General features: G+C 43.4%; 4 protein-coding genes across 7 annotated transcripts in view; 3 read left to right on the forward strand and 1 right to left on the reverse strand.

Annotated features, from left to right (window-relative positions):
* LOC309687407 (uncharacterized protein) overlaps nucleotides 1-24795 on the forward strand; it is a 113348-nt gene extending 88553 nt beyond the window's left edge. Inside the window, exons 1-6 of one of the 4 annotated variants that reach the window (XM_082502380.1) lie at nucleotides 13593-15746; nucleotides 19110-19242; nucleotides 20048-20294; nucleotides 20534-20614; nucleotides 21764-21844; nucleotides 21925-24795. In XM_082502380.1, the coding sequence (XP_082358506.1) occupies nucleotides 20051-20294; nucleotides 20534-20614; nucleotides 21764-21844; nucleotides 21925-22829 (1311 nt within the window). In that variant the 5' untranslated portion in view covers nucleotides 13593-15746; nucleotides 19110-19242; nucleotides 20048-20050 and the 3' untranslated portion in view covers nucleotides 22830-24795. Of the gene's footprint in view, nucleotides 1-13592; nucleotides 19243-19450; nucleotides 19469-20047; nucleotides 20295-20533; nucleotides 20615-21763; nucleotides 21845-21924 lie in introns of those variants that run through there. The other 3 variants (XM_082502381.1, XM_082502379.1, XM_082502382.1) reach the window with 3 other exon arrangements.
* LOC309687428 (dual specificity protein phosphatase 14) overlaps nucleotides 1-27439 on the forward strand; it is a 179456-nt gene that overhangs the window by 125316 nt on the left and 26701 nt on the right. The gene's annotated exons all lie outside the window — the stretch shown is intronic.
* Nucleotides 1591-2532, forward strand: LOC309686933 (olfactory receptor 10J5-like; the record flags this gene model as incomplete). Its single annotated transcript, XM_082501606.1, has 1 exon — nucleotides 1591-2532. One exon carries the CDS (start codon nucleotides 1591-1593, stop codon nucleotides 2530-2532), a length of 942 nt encoding a protein of 313 aa, XP_082357732.1.
* The window catches only part of LOC309686934 (olfactory receptor 6E1-like), a gene marked incomplete at both ends in the record, with an annotated part of 152373 nt that continues 131637 nt past the window's right edge, over nucleotides 6704-27439 (reverse strand). Inside the window, 2 exons of the mRNA XM_082501607.1 lie at nucleotides 6704-6888; nucleotides 8533-9046. Coding sequence (XP_082357733.1) covers nucleotides 6704-6888; nucleotides 8533-9046 — 699 coding nt within the window. The remainder of the gene's footprint in view (nucleotides 6889-8532; nucleotides 9047-27439) is intronic.

Raw genomic sequence — 27439 nt, forward strand, 5'->3', positions numbered from 1 at the left:
AGTTGTCATGTCTAGTTTTAGTGTTTCCCGTTTTATTCTGACAGTGTCATGTGTTCTTTGTTCATTGTATTTAGCTTTCCTCCTCCTGGTCCTGTCATTAGGTTTATGTCAGTCAGCTGTTCCCCCATGTGTCTCCACTTCCCCTGATGGCCTGGCCTGTATTTGTATAGCGCTTTACTAGTCCCTAAGGACCCCAAAGTGCTTTACACAACCATTCACACACACATTCACACACTGATCACCTCATGTATGTATTTAAGCCCTCTGTTTTCTGCATGTCATTGTCGGGTCGTCTGTTTATCTCACCAGAGTTACAGTTATAGTCATAGTCTTCGCCCGTTTTTCCACCATAGTCATAGTTACAGTCTTTGTCATTGTATGTTATAGTTTTTGTTTCTTAGTGGGTTTTTTGTCAGTTTGCTTTCGGTTCCTGGTTAACCCCTGCCGTCATCTAATAAAGGATCACTTTTCTGTTTAAACTTACAACTCCTCGTCTTCATCTGCTTTTGGGTCCTGTTTCCATACACATCGGCGCACCCCGCCGTGACAGTGGGGGTGCACAAAGACAACTAAGCAAATTCTTCTGGCTTATACCAAGCAATACAGATTCTCAAAAAGAGTTCCCCATAAATAACACATGTTAACATCAAAAACACTGATCCACACTGAAGTCCGTGAGTTTTATCTGAATGTCCATGAGAGATGTCCAAGCGCTGTTGTCCATAAACGGGGGGAATGGTGTGTATGATTGTGGAAATCAGTGCATTTGGTGTATTCCTACCCAACCAGTGCCGATCCTATCAGCTGTTGGCAACACTTCCTAGGTTGGAATAGACGTCAGCGTGAACTATCGTATGTCCGCTATTACCTGGCCGAAACCGGAAGTGATGTCATTTTCGCAGAAAAAATGGACAGACTCGAGCCGTGGAGACCTGGCTTGTATGTTCTCACTCTGCTAGCAACAAGTAAAGGTCTGTTCTGTTTAACTGACTGGGCTCTGAGTTGTCCGGCTAACCTCCACACCACATGCCTGCTAGACATGCTAGCTGCTCCTTCCTCGCCAGACCGCCGTTACAAGTTGTTAATCTGCTGTCATCTAAAGTGGAGCAGTGTTTGCTGCAGAACTCTGAAAACACACAAGTACACACGAACTTATTATAAACAGTAAGTAAACCAAATTTTGATTGAAGTTTATAACTCTTTTAAAGGCCCACTGCCATATAGGAAACCTGTCACGACACATCTTTGTCCTGCAGGTCCTTTCAGGTTTCCTCTGACTCAGGCAGCCAATCAGGAGTTCTCATAATGAGATCAGTCTGCTGCTGTGACGTCTGCTGAGCTGAATGGTTTAAAAGAAGCAGGGCTTCAGTCTGAGGGTGTGTGTATGAGTGTGTATGATTTACATGCTGTTAGCCTGAGTTTCACACAGGAAGGATTTTATATGTTGAATATAATGTTTTTGATGTCAGTGACTGAATATGATTCATCTGCATTTAATGTGTTGTCTTGATGCTTGTGAATTGTGTTAATTAACATTCATATATGTAACAAAATTAGTGTTAAGACTGTTTGATGAACAATTAGAGCATCATGATAAACTTCACAGAGGGCTCATACTTCATCCTTGGTGCCTACTTTGATGCCGGGCCTACAAAATACTTGTTTTTCTTGCTTCTCTTGTCTTTATATTCTTTAATCATTTGTGCGAACCTCCTGCTGATTGTGGTTATCTGTGTGAACAGAAGCTTACATGAACCTATGTACATGTTTCTGTGCAGCCTGTTTGTGAATGAGCTGTATGGTAGCACAGGGCTGTTTCCGCTCCTCCTGGTTCAGATCCTCTCTGATGTTCACACTGTTTCTGCTCCTCTCTGCTTCCTGCAGATCTTCTCTTTGTACTCGTATGTCGTTGTGGAATTTTTGACCTTAGCCGTCATGTCTTATGACAGATATCTTGCCATCTGCTGTCCTCTGCAGTATAACATGCGAATGACATCCAGCACGGTTTCTGTGCTCATCGCTGTGTCGTGGATCTATGCTTTGTTGCTGGTTGCTGTGACAGTTTCTCTGAGCTCACCTCTGCAGCTGTGTGGGAACATCATCAACAAAGTGTACTGTGATAACTATGCCATTGTTAAACTGGCCTGTTCTGACACCACACTCAATAACATCTATGGACTGATCAGCACAGCATTCACAGCGTTTGTTCCTGTCACGTTAATCTTTTTCACCTACATGAGGATCCTGAAAGTCTGTTTTTCTGGATCCAAACAGACCCGACAGAAAGCCGTCAGCACCTGCACGCCTCACCTCGCTTCTCTGCTCAACTTCTCTTGCAGCGGCTGCTTTGAAATAGTACAGAGCAGATTTAATATGAACAATGTACCAAATGTACTGCGTATTTTGATATCACTGTACTGGCTTATGTGTCAGCCGCTCTTTAATCCTGTGCTGTACGGGCTGAAAATGTCCAAAATTCGTGACATTTGTAAAAGTTTGCTTTATTCAAAAGTTAACACAATATTGAGTTAGATTGAAAAAGAATGAAAACAATAAATGTGTCTGGCTTTATTTATTTTATTTCTTTGTGTACTTCATTACTGCCATAAATAGGGCTCGTTCATTTTTCTGTAAAGTCTGAAGTCTATATTAGGGCTGGGCCATATTATACCGTTCACGGTAATACCGGTATAATGTTAGGCAACGATAGGAAAATGAAATATCGCGATAGAATGGGAGTAAAACGCGCATGCGCAGTGCCTTTGTTTTCATACGCACATGGCCGATTGTTGAGTGAAACAGATGAACCAGAATTGGTTTGTAAAAATGGTGCAACTTCAGTGATGTGGAACTGGTTTGGTGTTTGTCCGTCAGATACATGACAAAGCACCTTTTTTTGCAGAACATGCAAGCGGCCGTTGTTATTGTCATATTTGTCGGACTAAGATGCTCTTAAATCTGGGAGTAATCTGGGTCCTAAACTCCGTATGCTTCAGGTCAAACAACACTGCAGCATCACTGAGAGTTAAAAACTGTCTAAATTCTTTCATCTTTAATAAAACGATCAGCATTGCTGCTTTACCAGGTGTAACTATAAAGTTTAACTTCCAGGCATCCATGAAAACAAAAGTTATTACATTTAACGGAGTTAGAAGTTAGCAGGAAGCTAGCGGAAGTTAGCTCGCTAGTTTCGCTAGTTACCTAAGCATGATATAGCATGTTCTGACTGAGAGATTTCTGAAAAAAAATCAAACGTACAGCTCTGCTATCACTTCCAACATAAATGAAGACAGGAAACTAAACAGCAGTGACGTTTGTAGGGTTACTGAAGTTGGGCTAGCTGCTATATAATGATGTGCTACGTGATCGCTAGCGACACAGCTATGTTAGCATAACATAAACAGTGAAGCTGGAGGACGAACACTAACACTTTTCCACTTATAAAAGTTAACGTGAAGGTTCTTCATGGTTAGAGACAAATGCAATCGCATGGCAGGATGCTGTAAACGGACCAAACTTCAGTCAGGAGAACAACTGAGATAATCCATCCACAATACGAGGTTAGTCATTCATATACTGCAACAACATGGGAATAGAGCAGCTGCCAGAGAATTCAACATTAATGAATCAATGGTACAGAAGTGGAGGAAGCAAGAAGAATGAGTTTAATAAAGTTTGATTTATCTGACTGCTTTGTTTCGCTTAATGTGCCTTATAATCCCGTGCACCTTATGGTCCGAAAAATGCGTACTGCACACTGCAGTTTAATGTTGCAAAGCACCTCTTTTTAACCATATAACCATATTATACGTGGTTATGCTCAGGATATGTCAGCCCATTTCTACTGGAAATGCCTTTTGGTTAAACTTTCAGCAAGGAATTTGCATTTGCACTGTTACATTTTTATAAAGCTTTAATGTACATAAAAACCAGCTTCTTGTTTAAGTGAAAATAAATGGAAGGTTGTCTTTTTGCGCTAGTAATGTTGTGGAGTTGTATTTTGTCTCGCATCAATTATATCGTCGGTTATATCGTTATCGCAAATTTTCAAATATATATCGTGATAAATATTTTTGGCCATATCACCCTGCTCTAGTCTATATCATATAATGTTATTTCTAACTACTACATCGTTTCTCTTAGACAGCAACAAGACCTGCAAAACACTGAAAATGCTCTGCTTTTTGGACTGAGGTTGAAGCGTCTAATCGGGAGAGGGAGATAAGGTGGCAGACAGTCAGTTGTGGGTTCTGTGCTCCTTCCTCACAGAACTGAAAGCATCCTCAGCTAAAACAAAGCACAGACACTCATAGAGGCTTTAACGCCTGGCCCATCATGGCAGCACATGCTCAGGATCAGCTGCAAACTGCAGCAGCGCCACAAGTCCCCTCACAACATTTCAATACCATTACAAATTCTTAGCATTATTGCGGTTCACCTTTTTTTCTTTTGTTTGTTTGTTTGATAATTTTTTATTTCAACATTTGTTGCCTCTTTGTCTCAGGGCAAAATTAAGAATGCAAAGGTATGAAAGGTAAATTAAACAACCCATAAAACTAAACAACAAAAAAAACAACAGTCTGCTCAGGTTGTGAATGCACATACTTCATATCATGAAAGAGGAGGTGGGCGGAGCTTATAAGTGCTGACGGACATCACAGAGTCAGAGGCTCAGACACAGCTGGCTGTCACAGCTGATCTAAGGTCAGATGTAAGACATCTTTATAGGTGAAATGCACAAATTGTTGCAGCCAGCACACCTCACTTTAGAGAACAACCTTTGTGGTTCAATGACCTTTGACCCTTATTTCACTGAGTGTAGAAATGTCTTATCTTCTGCAAAATGACAGTCAAATTGTAAATTTCAAAAACAATCTTAAAAACAATTTCTCCAGAGGAACCGGTTTACCTTCATCCAGGAGAAAGAGATGAAATGTTCAGGAATCAAACACCAGGATGATTTCATGGCTGAAAAAAACAACTTTCTCCTCAGAGCTTCTTTTGCATAAACACCCAGCAGGCCTACTGATCATTTCTATTAATATGCTTTAGCAATAACTACATTTAACTAATATACAGCTCTTCAATGCTTATTCAAGGTTTTACTTTTACTGCTGTTCATGTTATCTTAAGAGTTCAGACTGTCAGGAGCTTTTACCTGGCGTTGGCTCTCTCTGCGGAAGAGCATCACTTCCTGTTCCAACACAGTGGGGTTTTTGTGTAGTTTATCTGCGGAGCAATTTAATAAAAAAAACTTCTTATTTCATAGTAGAATCTTCACGTGCTTCATCCGAAGCACTCTCTGTGTACTCACTCGCTAATTTGTATTCGCTCACTGTGTCTTTAGATTTTGCTAGCTTAGCTTAGCTCATAACCGACTCACTAGCAGCATGGCCTCTAAAAATTCCCCGAAAAGCCTTCAGTTAATCCAAAATGCTGCAGCAAGAGTCCTGAGGGCTCCAGTATTCCTTGGAATGCTGCTGAAGATCTGCCAGAGGTGGAAGATTTTGCGGACCGGGCCCTGTGCTAGGTGTTCCCAGCTGATTCTCACTATACATGTGGGTGCTCCAAGTCTGTCCAGCGTCCTCCCTAACCACCTGATCCAATTCATCACCAGGTGGCGATCACCTCAGCCTCTCTCTTCACCCGAGTGACCAGAACATCTGACCACAGATCTGATGATATGATCATAACATGAATCATCAACCTTTGGCCTAGGATTTCCTGGTGCCACATGCACTTATCGATGCCCTTAAGTTTAAACATGGTGTTCATTATGGACTAAAACTTTGAGTTTTTGATGCCACTGAGGATGGAAAGGTAGCTGACAGAATAGAAATGCACAAGTGATGTCAGACACCAGAGACTTGGTGGAAAAACCCCCAAAACCAAACTAAACTAAATGTTAGCTTAGAACGAACCTTTTTAAGCTTCAAATCATACCAATCAATTGATGAATAACTAAATAAATAGGCTTAATCATTTCCAACACCCTGGAGGACAGCAGGGAGAATTGAGACGCTGAATGGTGCTTTGATGCGATCGTCATGAAGCATTTAAATCACCACCAATATCAATTAAACTGCTGATCAAAAGTTTAGGACCACACCTCCAAAAAAAACTGTAAACCCCCAAAAACAGAAATCAAAGATCCAAACATGAGCTCAGTGATGAGCTCCATCGTTATAGAAACCACCTCAGGTGGGATCTGCTTGTCATGCCAGTAGCGTTGGAAACCATCAGGACCATCAAGGTTACATTTGTTCTCATCAGAGAATAAAACTCTCTTCCACCTTTCAACGTCCCATGTTTGGTCCAAACGGTCAGTTCTGTGGCGTTCAGGGAGACGAGGCCTTTGAAGAAGTTCTTTGTTTTTGAAGCCCTACAGCCTCAGATGCCATCTGATGGTTATGGGGCTGCAGTCTGCAGCTGTAACGGCCTAAATTTGGGTCGACATATAGGGCCTTGGGGGTTGGCTCACTTACCGTATCCAGAGAACAGTCTGTTTATTCAACCTCACTTCTGGCCCCGGTGCCCACCTCTTAATTTTAAATACATGTAGACATTGAGGGTTCCCGGGAGGGGCCATGCTGCTACCAGATGCTATTTGGCAGAGGATTGTTAGCACCACCATTTAAATGCATTTTAGAAAAGCATGCATCAACACCACATATGAGCGGGTGGAGTGAGGTATGGGGTCTTCTCACACCCCCGTTCCCTGTTCCCTGTTGGGGGCGGGGAGCCGGGGGAAGGAGTTGGCCATCTGGTTGGGGTCTGGGATGGTGGGCCTCCTTGCTGCTGCAGGACCAGGGGGCGGTCTCAACCCCAGATTAAAGAGAAACATCTCCTGGGTCTCGGGGCAGATTGCCCTTCTGGGGGTGATGGTACCTGTTATAGAGTATGTACTGGGAGTGTGAGTGCGTGTACAGTGTTCATTTCTGTGTGTCTCCATGTTGGGTGAGAGCTGAGTATTTGTAGATGTGTGCATGAGAGTGGGTGTGGTGGAGGTGTGGTCCCGGGCGCGGCTGCAGGGGAGGAGTGGTGCAGTGAGCTCAACGGGGCGGTGCTGGAGACGCAGGTGAGAACAGCTGATGGCGTTTGGACTGATGATGGTTTCCTTCCCCTTTTATAGTGAGACGGGAGAGGAGCGGAGGGGAAATCAGCTGAGACTGGAGCTGTCAGACTGTGGACTATCTTAATAAATGAAAACTAGAAATAAACGTGGCATCTGGCGACAAACAAACGTGCATGTGTGTGCGTGTGTGAAGTGCGTTTCACAGTGGGAATGCATGTTTATGTTTGTGTGTGTCTGTGTCAGGGTTCCTGGGTCATTGACTCAGCATTTTAGTTCATGTTCCGTTTATTTTCCACATTCATGTTTCCCGCTTCACTGTGCCAGCCCTCTGTCTCAGAGTCATTAATTCTGGTTCTACTTCCTATGTGTCAGGTTATGTTCAGCTGTGTACTCACCGGTCATCATCCTCATCAGTCAGAGTATTTAAGTCCTTCACCGTCTTGTCATTGATGTGATGTTGTCACTGCCATCGTTCCCGTGTGTGTTTCCAATTCAGCCAGCCATTCAATCATCCAGCCAGTCAGCGTTTGTTCATGTTCTGTTCATCCGCTCACTATAATAAACTTCTGTATCCTGCGCCGTGAGTCCTGCTTTTGGGTCATCTCCTCCTTGCATCCACACACGACCCCTGACAGCCTGTTAGTCTGTGTCTATATGTCAGGTTGGGTCTCAGACTCCACCTCTCTTAGAACATCTCAAACTAGATTTCATTAAATGTAACATTTAAACGTTCCATCTTACTTTAGTAAATAACTTTGATGTAAAAAGTTAAACCCAGCATTCTTGGCAGACTTTTTCTTTCAGTGTTGGAGAATCTAATTTTAAAAAATTGCTGAAATCTGCTTTTTTGAGTGTCTCAAAGAATTCAGTGACAAAAGGTCCACCATGTTGGTGTCGCTTTTACCAATTTTATCTGGACATCCTACATCAGGGGTGTCAAACTCCAGGCCTCAAGGGCCGGTGTCCTGCAGGTTTTAGATGTGTCCTTGATCCAACACGGCTGATTTAAATGGATAAATGACCTCCTCAACATGTCATGAAGTTCTCCAGAGGCCTGGAAATGAACTAATCATTTGATTCAGGTGTGTTGACCCAAGGTGAGATCTAAAACCTGCAGGACCCCGGCCCTCGAGGCCTGGAGTTCGACACCTGTGTCCTACATGAACACATGTGGAAGGTACCGTGTGGCTGCTTATGTGTTGCTGAATGATTAAAGGCTTTGCTGTCTCTTACAGTGTTTAAGTGGCTGAAGACTGAATGCAGCCTAACGGGAAACAACAGCCAGTGAAGAAATGTCTTTAAATATTCTCATTTGTTTAATTACATCTGCTACATGATCCAAACTTTCCAGTAGAGCAAACTTTTACAAATGTCATAAATTTTGGACATTTTCAGCCCGTACAGCACAGGATTAAAGAGCGGCTGACATATAAGCCAGTACAGTGATATCAAAATACGTAAAATGTTTGGTACATTGTTCATATTAAATCTGCTCTGTACTATTTCAAAGCAAGCCCCAAAAGAGAAGTTGAGCAGAGAAGCGAGGTGAGGCGTGCAGGTGCTGACGGCTTTCTGTCGGGTCTGTTTGGATCCAGAAAAACAGACTTTCAGGATCCTCATGTAGGTGAAAAAGATTAACGTGAGAGGCAGAAAAATGGTGAATGCTGTGCTGATCAGTCCATAGATGTTATTGAGTGTGGTGTCAGAACAGGCCAGTTTAACAATGGCATAGTTATCACAGTACACTTTGTTGATGATGTTCCCACACAGCTGCAGAGGTGAGCTCAGAGAAACTGTCACAGCAACCAGCAACAAAGCAGAGATCCACGACACAGCGATGAGCACAGAAACTGTGCTGGATGTCATTCGCATGTTATACTGCAGAGGACAGCAGATGGCAAGATATCTGTCATAAGACATGACGGCTAAGTTATAAAACTCCACACTTCCATAAGTGTACAGACAGAAGATCTGCAGGAAGCAGAGAGGAGCAGAAACAGTGTGAACATCAGAGAGGATCTGAACCAGGAGGAGCGGAAACAGCCCTGTGCTACCATACAGCTCATTCACAAACAGGCTGCACAGAAACATGTACATAGGTTCATGTAAGCTTCTGTTCACACAGATAACCACAATCAGCAGGAGGTTGGCAGTAATGATTAAAAAATATAAAGACAAGAGAAGCAAGAAAAACAAGTATTTTGTAGGCCCGGCATCAAAGTAGGCACCAAGGATGAAGTATGAGCCCTCTGTGAAGTTTATCATGATGCAAAGGTCCGTCACAATCAGCTTAATGAACAATACTTACACCAAATATTTTCATATAAAAACACACATGAACTGATGAGAAATGTGTAACTGCATAACAATATTTCACAGAGCAAATGAAAGGAACCTGTCAGAGTTTTTAACTGAAAACCTTCCGAAAAGTCAAAAAGCAGTGAGTGCATCAGACCAGCTTCTTTTAAAGCCTTCAGCTCAGCAGACGCCCCCAGCAGCAGAATGACATCATCCTCTGAACCTTCCACTGGCTGCTGACTGCTATGAAATGTTAACATCAGCTTTCAAACTGGCAACATAACACGGTGTGTTTCCAATGGCATTTACAATGATCCACAGGGATGGGTGCTGTTTGTGTGTGAAGTTTTCCTATTTTAGTTAGAAGACCCAAATGCCATGCTGCAATACTACACTGCTGTGGTAGCCAACATTTCAAATGCAGGTTGTGTGGTTTGTTACTGTTACTGAAGGATACTCGCTGTAAGTGTCACAGAAATGGCTTATGTATAAAGAAGTTTAATAGATGGTTCCAGCAGTTAAAATGTTCTTGCTTGTACATTTCTGTGGACAATATTGTAAAGGTGTGTTTATCTTGTCACAAAGAACCAGTTTTGTTACACCGCTATTATCGCGAGGTTTGGGCGTGATAATATAGGCTGTGAGCCCACTTTTAATAATCACGCTAAGGAGTTCAGCGAGCTATCTGCAAAAGCCTGGTTAGTCTACCAGCTGTTCAAGAATGCACAGGACTGTAAAGTTATTGTTCTAGGACCTCCGAAGTGGCAGGTGGCCACGAGCCTTTGTGTTTTATGTTTGTAGTTTTCACGGCGTTCAATAAATGCAGCAAAGCGCCCGTCTTGAAGAAGCCGTGCCTGTGTTGTCATTTCGGAGTTATACTCGCCACACCAACACCAACCAGATGTTTAAATCTTGATATAAATGAGTAACAGTAGGTGGACATTAGGTAAGGCTGCACTTTTTGCAGCGATCTCGTATAGAAAACTATTCCTCGCGTATATAAAACAGGTCCGCGGCTCCGAACCGTAGTAAAGGGACCTCTGGCTGATACGTCAGGTTTGTGTCGGGCTCGTAGCTGAAAACTAGCTTTACTTTGTTGTGTGGGTCAACTTTGCTAGAGACAGAGAGAGGCGTTGAAAGGCTGCTTATTGTTTCAGAGGAAACACGAACACAGTGTACAGTCGAGTCTTAATAGCTTACTTACAGCTGGGCTCGTCAGGCACTCTTCTTGGCTGCAGTGGTTATTATTATATTTACATGCTTCCAGCTCCCGTTTCTGCTCGATAACAGCTCGTACACAGACACTCGCTCACAGACACTTAACGGGTATGGCAGTCCATTCTCCCTGCAGCACGGACTACACTGCCCATGAGGCTACATGCTTTCGGGCTATGCCTGTAACACTCTGCTATTACCTTCATATTAAATAACATTAACTAGTAATGACTTCATCAGCTACTCTTAGTACCATTGATGTTAAGTTAGACTCTTTTTCTCCAATTGATCTTTCTGAGTTAACTTCAATAATTACTTCCTCCAAACCATCAACGTGTCTTTTAGACCCCATTCCTACAAAACTGCTCAAAGAAGTCCTGCCATTAATTAATGCTTCGATCTTAAATATGATCAACCTATCTCTAATAATCAGCTATGTACCACAGGCCTTCAAGCTGGCTGTAGTTAAACCTTTACTCAAAAAGCATCTCTAGACCCAGCAGTCTTAGCTAATTATAGGCCGATCTCCAACCTTCCTTTCATATCAAACATCCTTGAAAGAGTAGTTGTCAAACAGCTAACAGATCATCTGCAGAGGTTTATTTGAAGAGTTTCAGTCAGGTTTCAGAGCTCATCACAGCACAGAAACAGCTTTAGTGAAGGTTACAAATGATCTTCTTATGGCCTCTGACAGTGGACTCATCTCTGTGCTTGTCCTGCTAGACCTCAGTGCAGCGTTCGATACTGTCGACCATAATATCCTATTAGAGCGATTAGAACATGCTGTAGGTATTACAGGTACTGCACTGCAGTGGTTTGTATCATATCTATCTAATAGACTCCAGTTTGTGCATGTAAATGGAGAGTCCTCTTCACACACTGAGGTTAATTATGGAGTTCCACAGGGTTCAGTGCTAGGACCAATTCTGTTTACATTATACATGCTTCCCTTAGGCAGCATCATTAGAAGACATAGCATACATTTACACTGCTATGCTGATGACACCCAGCTCTATCTGTCCATGAAGCCAGATAACACACACCAATGAGTTAAACTGCAGGAATGTCTTAAAGACATAAAGACCTGGATGGCCGCTAACTTTCTGCTTCTTAATTCAGATCAAACTGGGGTTATTGTACTCGGCCCTGAAAATCTTAGAAATATGGTATCTAAGCAGATTCTTACTCTGGATGGCATTACCTTGGCCTCCAGTAACACTGTGAGGAACCTTGGAGTCATGTTTGACCAGGACATGTCCTTCAACGCACATATTAAACAAATATGTAAGACTGCTTTCTTCCATTTGCGCAACATCTCTAAAGTTAGAAATATCCTGTCTCAGAGTGACGCTGAAAAACTAGTTCATGCATTTATTACTTCCAGGCTGGACGACTGTAATTCATTATTATCAGGAAGTCCTAAAAACTCACTGAAAAGCCTTCAGCTGATCCAAAATGCTGCAGCAAGAGTCCTGACAGGGACTAGAAAGAGAGAGCAGATTTCTCCTGTTTTGGCTTCCTGTTAAATCCAGAATTCAAAATCCTGCTCCTCACATACAAGGTCTTAAATAATCAGGCCCCATCTTATCTTAATGACCTTGTAGTAACATATCACCCTATTAGAGCACTTCGCTCTCGCTCTGCAGGCCTACTTGTGTTAGGATGCCTGGGTTGTTGACCCAGGGTTTTGAGTTTATTATATTATTTGTCATTTCTAGTCTTCGGTTTCTTTGTTAGAGTTCTGTCTTATGGTTCACGTCTCTGTTCCCTCTGTTGCAGTGCCTGTGAGTCTGTGTCTTTAAGTTCAGTCTGTGTTATGTTTCCTGTTTTACTTTGGAGGTGCATGTCTTATATTAATGTATCTTCCCCTGTTTCGTTAGGCCTGATTTGCCCCAGCTGTGTTTCCCTCCTGTTGCCCGTTCCCTGATTGCTCCTCTGTGTATTTAAGCCCTGTGTTTCAGTTTGTCTATGTTGTGATCTACCCTTATCTTGCTGTGTGTTTTGTTTGCGTAGGTTTACCTTGGAGTCTTAGTCTTGCTGCCCTCATGCTGTGTGGATCTCACTGTGAGTTTAGTTTAGTTTAGTTTGCTTTTGTATAACTTTCCCCTGCCAGTAAATAAAGCTGAGTTCTTTGTGTTTAAACGTGCCTAATTTTGGGTTCAACTCCTGTCTGCCACACAGCGATTCATGACAGAACGATGCGACCAGAACATGGACCCTGCAGACTCTTCAGCCTTTGAGTTTAACGCTGAGATGGATCAGATGATTAAGCTTCTTGACCGCATTGCCCAGGCCAAGGATTTGAGAACAATGGCGGTTGGGCTAAGCGCAGTAGACGCTGTCATTCGGAGCAACCCTCGGCTAAATCTGTTTTCTACGGCCACTGTGCTGGGCAGCTCCATAGCTGCCTGGAGGGAGCAAGTCAGGGCTGGCGAGCTTGCTCTCTCTATTTCCACCTCCACTTCTTTACCGCTGCCCCAGGACAACACACACTCTCCACCTGCCTCAACGCTGTCACAGACTTCGTCTCCTTCCTCCCGTCAGTCGGGACCTTGTTCGCCTGTCCGTTCACCTGCCTTTTTCCTGGCGGCTATGTGGTCGGAGGAGGAGGTGGTCTCCATTTCTCCACCGGTTCCCTCTTCCAGAAGGAAATGTCGCCCTTGCCATCGCCACTCCTCTCCCCAGTCCTCTGTTCTGCTGGAGGGTCCGAGGGGCCCGTCCGGCCTTCATCTGTTGTTCCCGCTGGGGGTTCTGGAGAACCGCACCAGCCTTTGTTTGCCTTCCGAGGGGCCCGTCCAGCAACCTGCCTCCGCTGCAGAATCCGGGTTCCTTCCATATCCATCATTCGTAGATAAGGACTAGCATTATCTAGTATCCACCCTCGACACAATTATTCGAGACCACTCTCTAAGTCGACTCACGGTTCTGACTGCTTCTAAATGGCTTATCATCTCCGATGAAGTTCAGTGGCCTCGCACTCTGCTCTCGGACGATTTGTGGGGTTATTATTATAGAAGATTATTTTCCCCTAATCAGTCTTTTAATTCATCAACTCCCCCCAAGCTGCTGCTGTCACTTCTGTTCATTCAGAAATCAGCTCAGTTTTTATCGGTACCTTATCTGAAGTAATTAATAAGCTAAGCACCCCCTCTCCATCTTCTACTCAAAGACAAGCTCACGCAAGCTTTACGAGCCGTCAAGCGTTACCTGAAATCCAGTGTAGAATGGGAATATGTTTCAGTAAACAGGTAAATAAACAAAACTTCTGTCAGTGTCCAAATACATATGGACCTAACTGTATATGTCAAATCACAGCAGTATTCAAAGTGGCCTAAATGTGTATTGAAAGTGTTTTTCCATTCACTTTCTCTAAACTTTGCTAAGTGAAGCAGAGAGGAGCGGAAACAGCCCTGTACTACCATACAGCTCATTCACAAACAGGCTGCACAGAAACATGTACATAGGTTCATGTAAGCTTCTGTTCTGATCGACTTGTATAAAGATCGAAGTATCTGATAGGGCTGTTTCTGAGTGAGCACCGAGTGTGAGATATAAAACCTGGGAAAAGTTTGTTTTGGTTCTCACATAACATAACTCTGGATAAACGAACAGGCAGAAAATGTTCACCTCTGACAGAACTGTAGCATGTAAGGGTCACGGCAGGGTGGACCGGTGTGTTTGCGGAGCAGACCCAAAAGCAGACACGGTAAACAGAGAAAGCTTAGGTACAACAAAAGCAGGCTGTTTATTTGGCTGACAGGAAAAAACAAAGGCAAGACAAACTGGGACAAAACTAAACTGTGAACACTAAGACTAACTATGAAAACTATGACAGGAAAAACCCAGAGACATGCCATGACACAAAGGAACACAGACGACCCGACCCTGAACAGAGGGAGACAGAGGACTTAAATACACAGGATGGTAATGAGGGAAGTGGAAACACCTGGGGAAAAACAGCTGACACAAATAATCATAATGCCACAGGGGAAGCAAAACTAAACACAATGAACATGGAAACAAGACTTTCAAAGTAAAACAGGAAAAATGGAGAGACATGAACTGGGAAACGCAAGCTTGACACAAGAGACAGCGAGAGGGAGTGAGAGATTCATTCATTTTTCACAATAAAACAACAAATCAAAGGAACAATAAACAAGTAGTGGGTAGGAGTGTGTTTGCCATCAAATACCCAGAACAATTCAAAACAGTTACTTGATAATACGACAGAGTGCAAGCACATAAAAATGATACCAATAGATTCAAGATGAATTTTAAAACAGATGAAGAGAAGTATTTCTTACAGATTCTTAACAAGTTGATTCTTACACTCATGCGCCTTAACGGTAATATTATTAATATAATTACAGTTCCATACTTAGATTGCCATAGATTAGATATAACAGACACACAAACAAATGTGAATATTGCATCATCATTATCATCACAGTCATGGAGTTGTTTGCTGGTAAAATCCTCAGGTCTTCATTACACCTCGTATTAAAGTATACAATAGGTACATGTGTTTTAGTATCAGTTTTCAGGCCCCTCTTCTGTGGAACCAGCTTCCAGTTTGGATTCAGGAGACAGACACTATCTCTACTTTCAAGATTAGGCTTCAAACTTTCCTTTTTGCTAAAGCATATAGTTAGGGCTGGACCAGGTGACCCTGAATCCTCCCTTAGTTATGCTGCAATAGGTGTAGGCTGCTGGGGGATTCCCATGATGCACTGGGTGTTTCTTCTTCACTCACTATGTGTTAACAGACCTCTCTGCATTGAATCATATCTGTTATTAACCTCTGTCTCTCTTCCACAGCGTGTCTTTATCCTGTCTTCCTTCTCTCACCCCAACCAATCACAGCAGATGGCCCCGCCCCTCCCTGAGCCTGGTTCTGCCGGAGGTTTCTTCCTGTTAAAAGGGAGTTTTTCCTTCCCACTGTCGCATACACACACACAGACAAACAAATTGAGTTCATGCCTCAATGTGTATATTATTTTCTGTTTCTTAGCATGTGGCTAAAGTGCAACACTAAGTGGATCAGCAGTGAGCTGGTGGATGTTCAGAGTTGGTGTCCACATAAATATGGACAACACATTCTACAACATCAGGAAAAAGCTGGAGCAGTGTTTCAGAAAGTCTGTATGAAGTTTGCAGGGTGTGTCTTCATGGGTGGGTCCTCTGAGGGGGGTCATTACCGTCCTCAGCCCTCTGAGACCAGAGCTGAGGTCCGCTCCGGCTGATTGGTCTCTCTGGTCAAAAGCACTCACAGATAGTTGCATCAGAGGGAGTTGGAGGAAACTGTGGCTAATGAGGAGACACCTCAGGGACAGAAATGTTTACATGCACAGGTGACCTTTAATCTACCTGTTACAGTGATGATGTAACTCTTACAGCATCAGCAGGTTTACTTCAACAGAAAAGTTCTCTCACTTTGTTCAAAGTCTTAAATTCATCTTTTGTGGAAATAACTAAAAGTCAACTCTCGGTCCAAGACGGCACTGATCCCAGCGCCACGTTAGCTTCCTGTAACATGTTTCACGTTAGTGTCAGAGAAGTGTTAGCCAGAAAAACCTAAAGCTGACGCAGCAGGCAGTGTTTGTGTTCATATATCAGATGTTTTATTCATGTGGAATCAGAGTGACTCTTCAAAGTTCTTGTAGCCATGGAGACCGTGGTTTCTGCTGGTCACTGAGTAATTCGGTGTGACAGCAGCTTGCTGCACAATGCTTTCAGGCCACACCACCATCGCTTCCTTTCTTCTGGCTGTGGTCACGGTGCGTCAGCTGATGCTGCAGCGAGCATTAATGCAGTAACTTTACTGAAAGTTCAGCTTTTCACTGATAGGTGGAAGAAGATGTAAGAAAGAGTGGAGGTTAAGGTTTTCTGAGGTTAAGGCTATTAAAATGTAATATTCTGATTCATTTTAAAGATTTTCTTTTTTGGATCCAAACTTTATCCACGTTCTGTTTGACGCTGGTGCGTTTAACATTTTTTTCTTATTATGCCTTCCCTGTCCAGCACTGTAGCAATCAAAACTGTTGTCTGAAGGCCAAGAAAAATGCCCAACAGGTTTACTTTCCCAAGTGGACCTTTTCCTATACTTGATTGTCATAGTTGATTCACTCTTTATTATTTATTTTTATTTTATTATTACAATCAGAAAGAATAAACTAGAGGAGAAGAGGGACAAAGAGAAAAGACACTGAAAATCTTATTCACCACCTGCTGAGAAAAAAACACAAGCAAAAAGCAGAGTAGGGAAACTACAACAACTAGCATAAGCACAGGTAACAGCAAATAATAAATACTGAATCGTACTGAGCAGCACACAAGACTGACAATGCATGATATGTTTGGAGGCAGCAGCCAGCCAAGAGAGTGTGTGTCTGTGAATACCTTTTTGTCCACCTGTGTGTGTGAGAGCGCTTGTATCCATAAGGTTTCTCCATGTAAATGTCTAATAGTAGATCGGTAGGTGTGGGGAGTCATAGCCCTGCCCCCAGGGACATGAAGCAGGCATGGAAGAGATCCAGGCCCCAGACATCTAGAGGCCGTCCAGAGTGCGGGAGCCCACGGAGGACCACCAGAGCGCCAGCAAAGCCACCCTCCTTGAAAGAGCTGTGAACAGTTCCAGATGAGGGGTCACCCAGCAGCCACGGCGCAGAAGCCACGGGGGGCTGCTGGGTGAAATGCCCGCAGGCTCTGCCTGCAGCCAGCTGTGCCAGAGAGGACTGAGCCCCAGGCCCTGAAGGGGCCCGACCGAGTCACAGGCGCCAGGCCCCTCCAAGCAGCCACCAGGAATGAGCTGTTACATACCTGAGGGCCCAGCACCGGACACCAAAAACCACCAACGCACCGACGCCTGAGGACATCAGCCACTGGCAGGGAGTGTGATGGGGGGAGATAGGCTTCCACACTTTGGAGGGCCGGAGATGTTCACAGAGAGGTGGAGTCTAAGACAAAAACATAACATATAAACACAGACATAAACGCGCATTCCCACCCTCATGCACACATATACAAGCAAAGAAGCCAGCATCCCGGATCCAGACCAGATGGCCAACTACTCCTCCCAGCCCCCTGCCCCCGATGGCGAACAGAGAACGGAGTTATGAAGACCCCATACCTCTCTCTGCCTGTTCATATGTGGTCTTGCTGCGTGCTGCATTTAAAACAGGTGGCCTCTCCTGCACCTCAGTGACATGCCTGCACTCCAAGGTCCTGCATGCCTGGGGGGTTTGATGGAGTGGGAAGAGGGAGGCAGTTGGGGGCAGTTTAATAACACACTTTAATAAATGACAGTTTTAACCTAATTAAAAAACAAATACGTTGATTTATTGAAATAAGTAAACCAGTTAAAGAAAACCAGGAAAATGTAAGATAATAACAAAAAAAATCACATGTAGTGAATAAATCTACAGGCTAACACGTGATAAATCAAGTTTGTTTATAAATAATCTGTATTTACAACAACAACGTGGATTTTTAAAATAAAAAATGTTTTAATCATGTAAATTTCCTGCACCTGTCACAGACGTCCACATGACGATCCAGTCAAAGCTGCCCAAGATGTTGAACTTCATGTTGTGTCACGGTTGGACATCTAAAATTTGGATGCAGTTTGGACGTCGTACAGATCTCCTGAACTGGTCATGTACCGAACACGATGGTCTGCACGTTTATCCGCCGTCTAGTGTTTGGTGGGGGGAGGAACTTCTCTGTGGACGGCGCCGTCTTCAGTTCTTCTTTCTCTGCTTTTCTGCTTCTTGGACTACCTGCCTCCTTCAGGGTTTCACTCATTGCTCCACAATTCGTGGCAGCAGTTCCTAAAGTTGCTCTAGCTGATTATACCTCTGATACCTGAAAACTAAAACTTCTAACAGTCATGTTTCTGTATTGTATAATGTGCCTTTCATGGCATCAAGGAGGTTTGTAACGTATAGATCTTGTATGTTGTTATCTCCTTCGTATAAAACGTCTTATTGCCCATAAAAGAGGAAGTTCACTCAGGCCCTAAAACTTCTCCTTTTTCTGAGGTCATATTATAATGATTGACAGTGTTATGTTATAAGGCCTGTGCCAGTAAAACAGCAGGAAGCACAGATACAGGCCTTTGCCATCGGGAGGGATCGATTTCCACCCATGTAGCCTTTTTTTCTTTGTCCTTGCATGTGAAGCTGGGAGTTTTGGGGAGTCCAGTCCTGAAACTGAGCCATCACGTCGTGGGTGTATCACCCGCTCTGCTGTATAGTTGACCCACATCCTGATTCCCAGGGTGCGGCTTTAATGAGGTCCCACCTATGGAGCGTTTGTTTGTGCGGGATCCGATGACGACCTTCAGTCAACCTGCTGGATCGTACATCAGAGGATTATAGTTACACCTGGGCCTATCAGGGCCTCCTCCACTCACCTGAGCAGCTTTCTTTTTTGGCTTTAACTGACTTATTCTGATTTTGTTCTCATGTTGTGTTTTATTTAAATGATATTTCTCCTTCGTGTTGTTGGTTTGATGTTTCAGTAACAACCTGTAAAAACTGTACTTGTAACCGCACACGCTGCGGAGACCGTCGTGCACCACTGAGGAAGAGGAGGAGGAGGAGGAGGAGATGAGGGTCTGACATCATTCTGCTGATCACAAACAGCTGCAAACTGTAAGTGTGTGTGTGTGTGTGTGTGTGTGTGTGTGTGTCTGCCCTGTCATCTGACACCTGTGAGGCTGCAATGAGGTCACATTTTCAGTACAGTCAAAAACATGAAATGCAGACTAACACACACACACACGTGGGTGGGGCACCGGGTGGGCGTGGTCCAGGTGTTTTATTAGCTGCTGTGAGAGGTGAACTCAGAGAAAAGGCAGAAGGCGAGAAACACGACAAGGTGAGTTTCTTTAAAACCTTTAAACCAGGAAAAAACGAGTGACTATTTTTACTAATTTGTATAAAATGCATTTTCAAACACTAGACGACAAACACAGGACACCAAAGCATGTTTGTAACATTTCAAAACGAATTAATGACACAAAACCAGACTTAACTAAATAATATTTAACACGAAAACAGTTTACTGTACTTAAATATAGACATAATATAATTTGATAACACGGACAGATTTTAGGCAGATCGTACTGAATAAAACCCTCTTTGAACAGATTTGAAAAGACAGAAAGTTTCCAGAAGATAAAATCTTATTTTAAAAGTGACCCGAGGACTCCAGGGCACTGTTTTTTCAAATAAAAATGAAGATGTATTCTTTATTTTCGTGGCAAATGTACAAGCCCTCATCGGTGAGTTAACCAGAGTTCATGGAAGCTCCTGACCTCCGTCGCTGGCTGACCGTCCTTTAACTCCCCGATGAAATGCTCACATCCTTCCAGGAAACTCTAACACAGCTTCAGAGCCCTGCACAAACTGACATCAGCAGCAGGAGGAAGTTCAAGCATCTCCTTTTTCTCTGCAGACCATGGTGACCTTTCTTCTTCATGCCCTGCTGGCGGTGATGTTCCTTCCGGTTGTCATGTTAACAAATGGGACCCAGTCCCCTGTCCTCACCTTTGACCCAGCAGCTGTCAGTGACCAGGATGCTTATTGCCAGATGCTCCTTCAGTCCAGCGTCCCCGAGCAGCAGATCCCCTGGTTTTGTGTCTGCACTCGGTGCCAGAACACCAGAGGGCCCAAAGGAAACCGCGGAGACGAAGGGCTGCCAGGTAACCTGGATCTATATCATGACATTACAGACCACACAGAACATTTTTACATTATTTTATTTCCATCAGACCGAAAATAAATAAAGAAAAACATGATGAATATGAGAAGCTTACAGATTGTGTATCAGTCTGCACACATGCTTAAATTAACATGATTTACCTCGGCCTCTGTTGGACAGTGAATGAACTGCAGCTATTGTTGCTTTGTCGGTTAATCAGTCTGTTGCTCTCCCCGTCAGGTATTCCTGGTAGTGCTGGGGAAAGAGGCATGTCTGGGTTCAGAGGTCCTCCAGGTTTCGTGGGCAGCCAAGGAGCCAAAGGTTACTGATGGGGAATGCTGTGAAGCAGGCTCAGTAGTCCCAATATTTCCATTTTTCCTTCTTTAAGAGTCTCTGTCAGGTAGAAAAAAACTAATTTTGCAAGATGTGGCTCACTGATTGGACACTGATTCTTTTCACCAAAGCAATCTTTGTACCTGGCCAAGCATCTCATTCCTATGATTGGAAATCTAAATGGGATTTAAAAAAACATTTTATGTGAAGGAATGTCAAACTACTTTACACTGTGAGCCACAAACAGGACGATTTGAATTTCAGAATCAGAATCCCTTAAATTATGTTTCAGTGCTCCCGAGAAGAGAAGCTTTCCTTTGTCTCAGTTTAGAGAAGTTTAACTCCACATTTAATCTGTAATTTATGTTAATTTTCTTAATATGGGAACAATAAGTTTAATTTAAACTGTATGTGTCCGTTTTTCTACAGGACAAAGACGTGGCCATAGTAAATGACTGTTAGCACGACTGCTTGGGCTTAAATTATAATAAATAAATGTTCCAGAAAGAGTTCTGATAGCTCATTCTCCACACTGTCCTGTTATTATATAAATAATAATTTCTCTAGTAGATCATGAAAAATCAGGAACTCTTCTGTCATTTAATTGTTTATCTATTACGTTGTATCACCTGAACAGCCATTATTATTATTATTATTTACTTTATTTTAATCTATTTGAACAGTTTTTCCCAAAATACCTACAGCCAATCAAAAACACCACTTCAAATTTGAATCTTTTATAGCATTTACCACGAGAGCAAAAAGAAACACAAATTCCTGGTTTAGCTCTTAAATATTCCTGCATGCTGACTGTGTTAGTCGCCCCGAAAGCTGCTGTGAGAGGCTGAAGTTAAATTATTGGATGATAGATGATCAGTTCCTGTTACGAGCAGTGGAAACTATAAAAGGTTTGAAGCTGCTCCTGTTTCTGCATCATTGACTGTCTTCTCTTTATGAACTTGTCTGAAAAATACTTCATTTAACCACTAGGGGCCGCTGTAGTAAAAAGAAATGTGTGTTATCTTCTTAGTGCCCTAAACTGCTTGGACTCTACTTGTGATTTTCTGTTTTGCTATAACTAAATGTTTACCATGGTGTGAGTCACCTGACTTCATCTGTTTTGTGTTCAAACTTTAGGACAAAAAGGCCATGATGGGGATAAGGGCGACTGGGGACCTCAGGGGCCTGCAGGACTCAGAGGACTGCAGGGCTTCAAAGGTGAGTGATGAGGCAGTCATCGGGTGCTTCACCCATCGAGCCTCAGAACACCTCCTTATCCTATTTTTCTTGGTCTGCAGGTGAAAAAGGGGAGCAAGGTTTTGTGGGTCTTCAGGGGGATCCGGGTCCTAGAGGAGATGATGGTGTCTGTCCTGATAATTGCAAGTCCATCCCTGGAACTCAGGGACCAACTGGTTTGATAGGCCCTGCAGGATCCAGAGGTCTACCTGGCACCCCGGGGATGCCGGGTCCCAAAGGTGTCATGGGTGAGATGGGAGAGTTTGGGCCCCCTGGTGTTCCTGGCTCTGTGGGTGAGAAAGGAGAGCTGGGGCCACAGGGGGAGTGCAGATGTATAGATGGAGCCAATGGACATAAAGGCGAAAAAGGAGATACAGGAGTCAAAGGTGATGTGGGACCAATGGGCACCGTGGGCCAAAGAGGGCCCCAGGGGATAAAGGGAGACATGGGGCACATAGGGATGATGGGTCCTCCAGGTCCCTGCATGCCCGCCATCCAGTCGGCCTTTGCTGCAGGCCTGACGACCAGCTTTCCCTCACCTAACACCCCCGTGGTTTTCTCCTATGTTTTCTACAATATCCAGCAGAATTACAACCCCAGCACCGGCATCTACATCGCCCCCATCAATGGCACCTATGTCTTCAGCTATCACGTCACCGTCTTTGACAAAGTCCTGAAAATCGGCCTCTTTCGTAACTTCATGCCAGTTATTAAAACCACAGAGGCCAGCCAGTTAGCGACCACCTCACAGTCAGTTGTCCTTCACCTGCTGAGGGGAGATTGGGTGTGGATTCAGGTGAAGGATATGGTAACCAACGGCATGTATGTCAGCAATGAGGCCAGCAGTGTTTTCTCTGGCTTCTTGCTGCACCCAGATTCATGTGATTTGGCTTTACTCAGATCCCCCATGCCCCCCAAGAAGGTTCCCGATGATGGATACACCTGGGGCGGCACCCCCCAACCCTGATCAAGTTACACTCATGTTACACAAGGCAAAAATATTTCCCACCAATCAGACCGACACAAACATAGTGTAACCACAGACATCAAATGCTCCGTCAGGTTTTTGCACTTTGTGAACCATCCTTTAGCAACCTTATGTTTTAGACCAATAGGGTGACTTGTGGTGTTGTGGTCTCATTAATTTTGGAGCTTTTCTGTTTTCTTTGTATTTCTAGAAATTACAGATGGTATCTGATGGTGAAGCTTCTCTCCGAGCCTCTGCTGTAATAACATCCTGTATTGTTGGCGTGTCCTCGTTTCCTCCATGGTTTCAGTAGCGCTGGAGTATTTATCTCCCCTCTTATCTCTCGGTCTTTGTCTGTAAACTGGTGTGAGCTCCAAACTCTGAGATTTACAGGCAACGAGTTACCTGATGATCCCCTGACACCGACCCAACTGGGCAGGGTCTCCCAAAACAGCTCCGCTCTGCTCCAGACAATAAAACCGAGACAACACAAATCTCTGTCGCGCCCTGATGACTCAGCCAGAGCTGTTCTCGGTTTTCCAACAGGTCATGCATCAGAAACATCAGCTCTGAAGCATCTTCACATGCAAAGATTTCTGTGAGACGCACTGCTCATTAACAGCTCAGGATCTTAAAATTCCCAGAGGAAAAAACTTGTATTTTAATATTGGAACACTTGCATTGCAGGATGATTGACTTAAAACTTGAAGATGTTAAAGTGAAAGCTAAGGGGATTTGGGAGCTCATGTTGCTGTCTTCAGATAACATTACACAGTTTCTCTCTCAGAGTTTATTGATCAGTGCTAACTGGCGTTGAGTCTTTTAAAAGAAAAGCTTGTATCGCTGTGTGTTATTAGGTCCAGGTGTTGGTGTCATCAGGTTCCTCACACAAAGCTAAGAATAAATAAACTGGGAGCTCAATATATAAAACACAGTTTATTTAATAAATACATTAATTTCAGAACATACATGTAAAAAAGCCTCCCGCATCCAAACCCAACAGGAAATCAGCCATTTTGAATTCCATTTTGGCATCTTTGCTAATAAAGTTTTCTTAATTGAACTTTTATTTAACAGGAAGTGAATTAAAATTTAAATATTTCTCTGCATATTTCTGTCCATCAAGATACATTTTAACAAACTCCTGCTTGAGTTGTAACAGATCAGTTTTCAGAAGACTATGAAGAGTCTGATGTGCCGACCTCTTCATGCTGTGATGGAGGTGTGTCATGGGAACTGTGGCAAATTTTGATATTTAGATATGAAATTTTAAGTTGCTGTGTATAATAAATTGTTCAGTTGACCCCATTGCATGCGAGTCCCAGCCTGAGCACAGCTACCCGCCAGTATTCAGTTACAGTCACAGTGCCACCTAGTGGCAACAGGGTCATTGCCATATCATCCAGTGTATGTAGCAGCCAGTGAGCCCCAACCCTGCCTACAGGAAGTGCCTGAAACACATGCAGCATGCTGACGGTCACTGCAGCTGTAACGTTTCGCTGTTCTTTTCATCTCTATTCAAACAAAACAGTTTCAAGAGCTTCATTCTTGTGGTCCACATTAGAAAATAAATCATTAGCAGGTGGGGTGATTCTAGTTCACGCTGAAATAAAAATCAAATATTAGAGATGTTGTGGGTTTTGGTTTGTGATTGTCCTCTGTATGAATACTTGTGTGTTGTTAAATTTAAAAATCCTCTATTAAAATAAGAAAGAAAGGAATCTGTCATTTCATGTCTGAATGAAAACTAACTGCACATTCAACAAGAACAATGTCAGATGTCAGAGCTGGACTCCAGATGAGTCCACCCGAGCTGTCTGTTGTGTCTCTACAAAGTAAACCTCGACTAAAATTAATTCACATTCACGAAGAAACAGTGTCTGAAGGCTGAGCACATGTTAAGCATGTGTGATGCTTCAGCTGGCTGCCTGCCTCAGTAAGAAAGTTGCTTGTATTTTTCCACCAACAACACGTTGGTTCAGGCTTCATTCATTTCTGTTCAACATCGACTGCCAGGGTTGGCATTGTTGGCTGCACAGCAGTGTTTAATTTTCAACAGATTATGTTCGTCTGTGATGATGCGACTCTGACACAGTGACAATCAGTGATGGGAATAACAGCGTTACTAACGGCGTTGCTTTTTTCAGTAACGAGTAATCTAACTAATTTCTATTTCTATCATTACAACCCCGTTACCGTTACTAACAAGAAAATGCGGTCGCGTTACTATTTTTCAACAAACAGGCGGTTGAAGCTGTCTTCAGCTTACCGCAGGTTATATTAGTTGCACGGAAGTAGCTGTAAGTAATCTGGGCGCTACAGCGGCAATCACTTTCTGGCTGACAATCACTTTTTGGCACAACACCTGGAGCTCAGGGGGCAAAACAATCGCACCAGTGCTGCTGTTTGACTGAGGAAGAATAAAGTAGCCGTGGTAAGGCAAGGCAAGGCAAGGCAAATTTATTTGTATAGCACAATTCAACAACAAGGTGATTCAAAGTGCTTTACAGAGACATTAGAAACAAAAACAATTAAAAAGCAGGATTTAAAATTGATTAAAACAAGCAAACAAACAAACAAACAAATTAACAAATAAACAAACAAACAAACAAACAAAACAGTATATAAAATCAAAACAGATAAAATCAGAACAGTAGATAAAATCAGTAGTTAATGTAAGTTTTGAAATTTAAGCTTAAAAGTGTGGATTTGGGGGGGGCGCTAGCGAGCCGGCAATGGAGTAGGACGTGTTTCTGAAGGCTCCCGCTGACCGAATTTCAGAAATAGTTTTTTTTTTTCAACCTACGAAGCCTCATTTTATAACACAGGGGAAGCTAACAGTTTTATACACTGTATTAAAGCTTCATTCGAGACAAAATGGCATCTAACCTAAGGAAATACAAGTACACCGGAGGAACAGCGGCTAGGCCCGGCACATCCTCGGGCGAGGATACCAATGGTAGCCCAAGGGCGGCGCCCGGCTCAGCGACCATTGAGGAACGGGCTCAGCGGAGCGATAGGCGCCTTGTGGACACTGATGCCCTGAAATTGGAGCTTCTTCAATCCATCAAAGACGATATCAGCGTGGCATTAAAAGAAGAACTCAGGAATGCACTGAAAGAAGATTTTGATAACATTAGGGCTGACGTGCAAGAAGTGAGAAATGAGATTGCTAACAATATGGCGGCAGCGCGCGCTGAAATGGATGGAGTTAAGGCCACGGTGAAAGAAGTGGAGGACGGGCTGTCAATGTGGAGCGATGAGGTGGTCACCTTGCAATCTACAGTGAAGACTTTGAGGAAGGAGCTATCTGACCTGAAGGATAAATGCGATGACATGGAAGGCAGGATGCGGAGATCTAATATCCGTATCATAGGGGTCCCGGAGGGCCCGGATTCGAGCTCCACCACGGCCGTATCCGCGCTACTCCGTGAAGCACTGGGTATGGAAAAAGATGTTATTGTCGACCGCTCACACAGGAGTCTGGCCCCGAGAAGGCCGGGTGGTAACCCGCGGGCCATCATAGCCAAGCTTCATTACTACCAGGATTGTGTGGAGATCCTACGCCGTGCCAGGAAGAATTTCTTTGTTTCCGATGTCATTGCTGTGTATCCTGGTGGTGTGGATCAGTGAATTGATGTCTTGTTCACTCTTGGCATACAACAGGGTTCAGGTGATGCAACTTGTGGGCTGTCCTCTTCCTTAGAGACAGGGTAAGGTGTTCCTTCATTTGAGAGGGAATCAGAGTACTTGTCCACATTTAATGAAGCCAGTTGTGGTGGTTGCTAGTAATCTTATACTGATTCCTTCCTGGAATCTGCAAGAATAAACTCTAAATACTTAATTTTTACTATAAAAGTTTTTGGGCCCCAGTTGAACAGTTGGCTGCCCAGAATTTAACAATACTGTTTTTCTATTATTGGGCATGTTCATGAGGGGAGGGCGTGGCGTCAGCAGATTTCTCTCTCCACCTGTCCGTCCTTTTGTCAGGTGTAGAAGAGCAGCTTCCCGTGTGGATCACAGACACCTTCACACTGCTCTGTGAAGCTGATGTTTGTTGTCCCTCTTACAGGATGACTGCTGCTGTCATTTGACTTGCTCTTGTTGATGAGGAATCTGTGCTGATGACCTGGAGTTGTTTTTCTCACTCACTCTCACTCTCTGTTTGACTGTTTCACAGTTAAGGGTGTAACAGATTCTGCCTCAGTGAGAGCAGACTGACAGAGCCTCAGACGGTTTCTGCTGTTTATTAAACGAGTTGCTGAGTCCAGCTTCATTGCACAGATGTAAAGTGCTTCTTTTCCTCATGCTGCAAGCTTATGATGTTTAAAGAAACTCATCTGTTTACTGTTGATTGTCTTAATTAATGACTTTTTATGTTGAGAGGTAAAGACAGAAATGCTGTGTGCAGTTTTAATTGCTGATTCCCTGTTTTGCAACCCGACAGTTGAAATAGAAAGAACTTTGTATATAAATTACTCATAGGATTAAAAGTAGTTTTTTTCCCTTTGAAATCACAGCAATTAAATAAGTTTTTTCTGCAGATGTTAAAATGATAATTGTGTATTCCACCTCAGCTGGATCTTTTTGTTTGTTTGTTTGATTAGAAA

This window comes from Aulonocara stuartgranti, assembly GCF_965226115.1.
Source record: "Aulonocara stuartgranti genome assembly, chromosome: 14".
NCBI lineage: Eukaryota > Metazoa > Chordata > Actinopteri > Cichliformes > Cichlidae > Aulonocara > Aulonocara stuartgranti.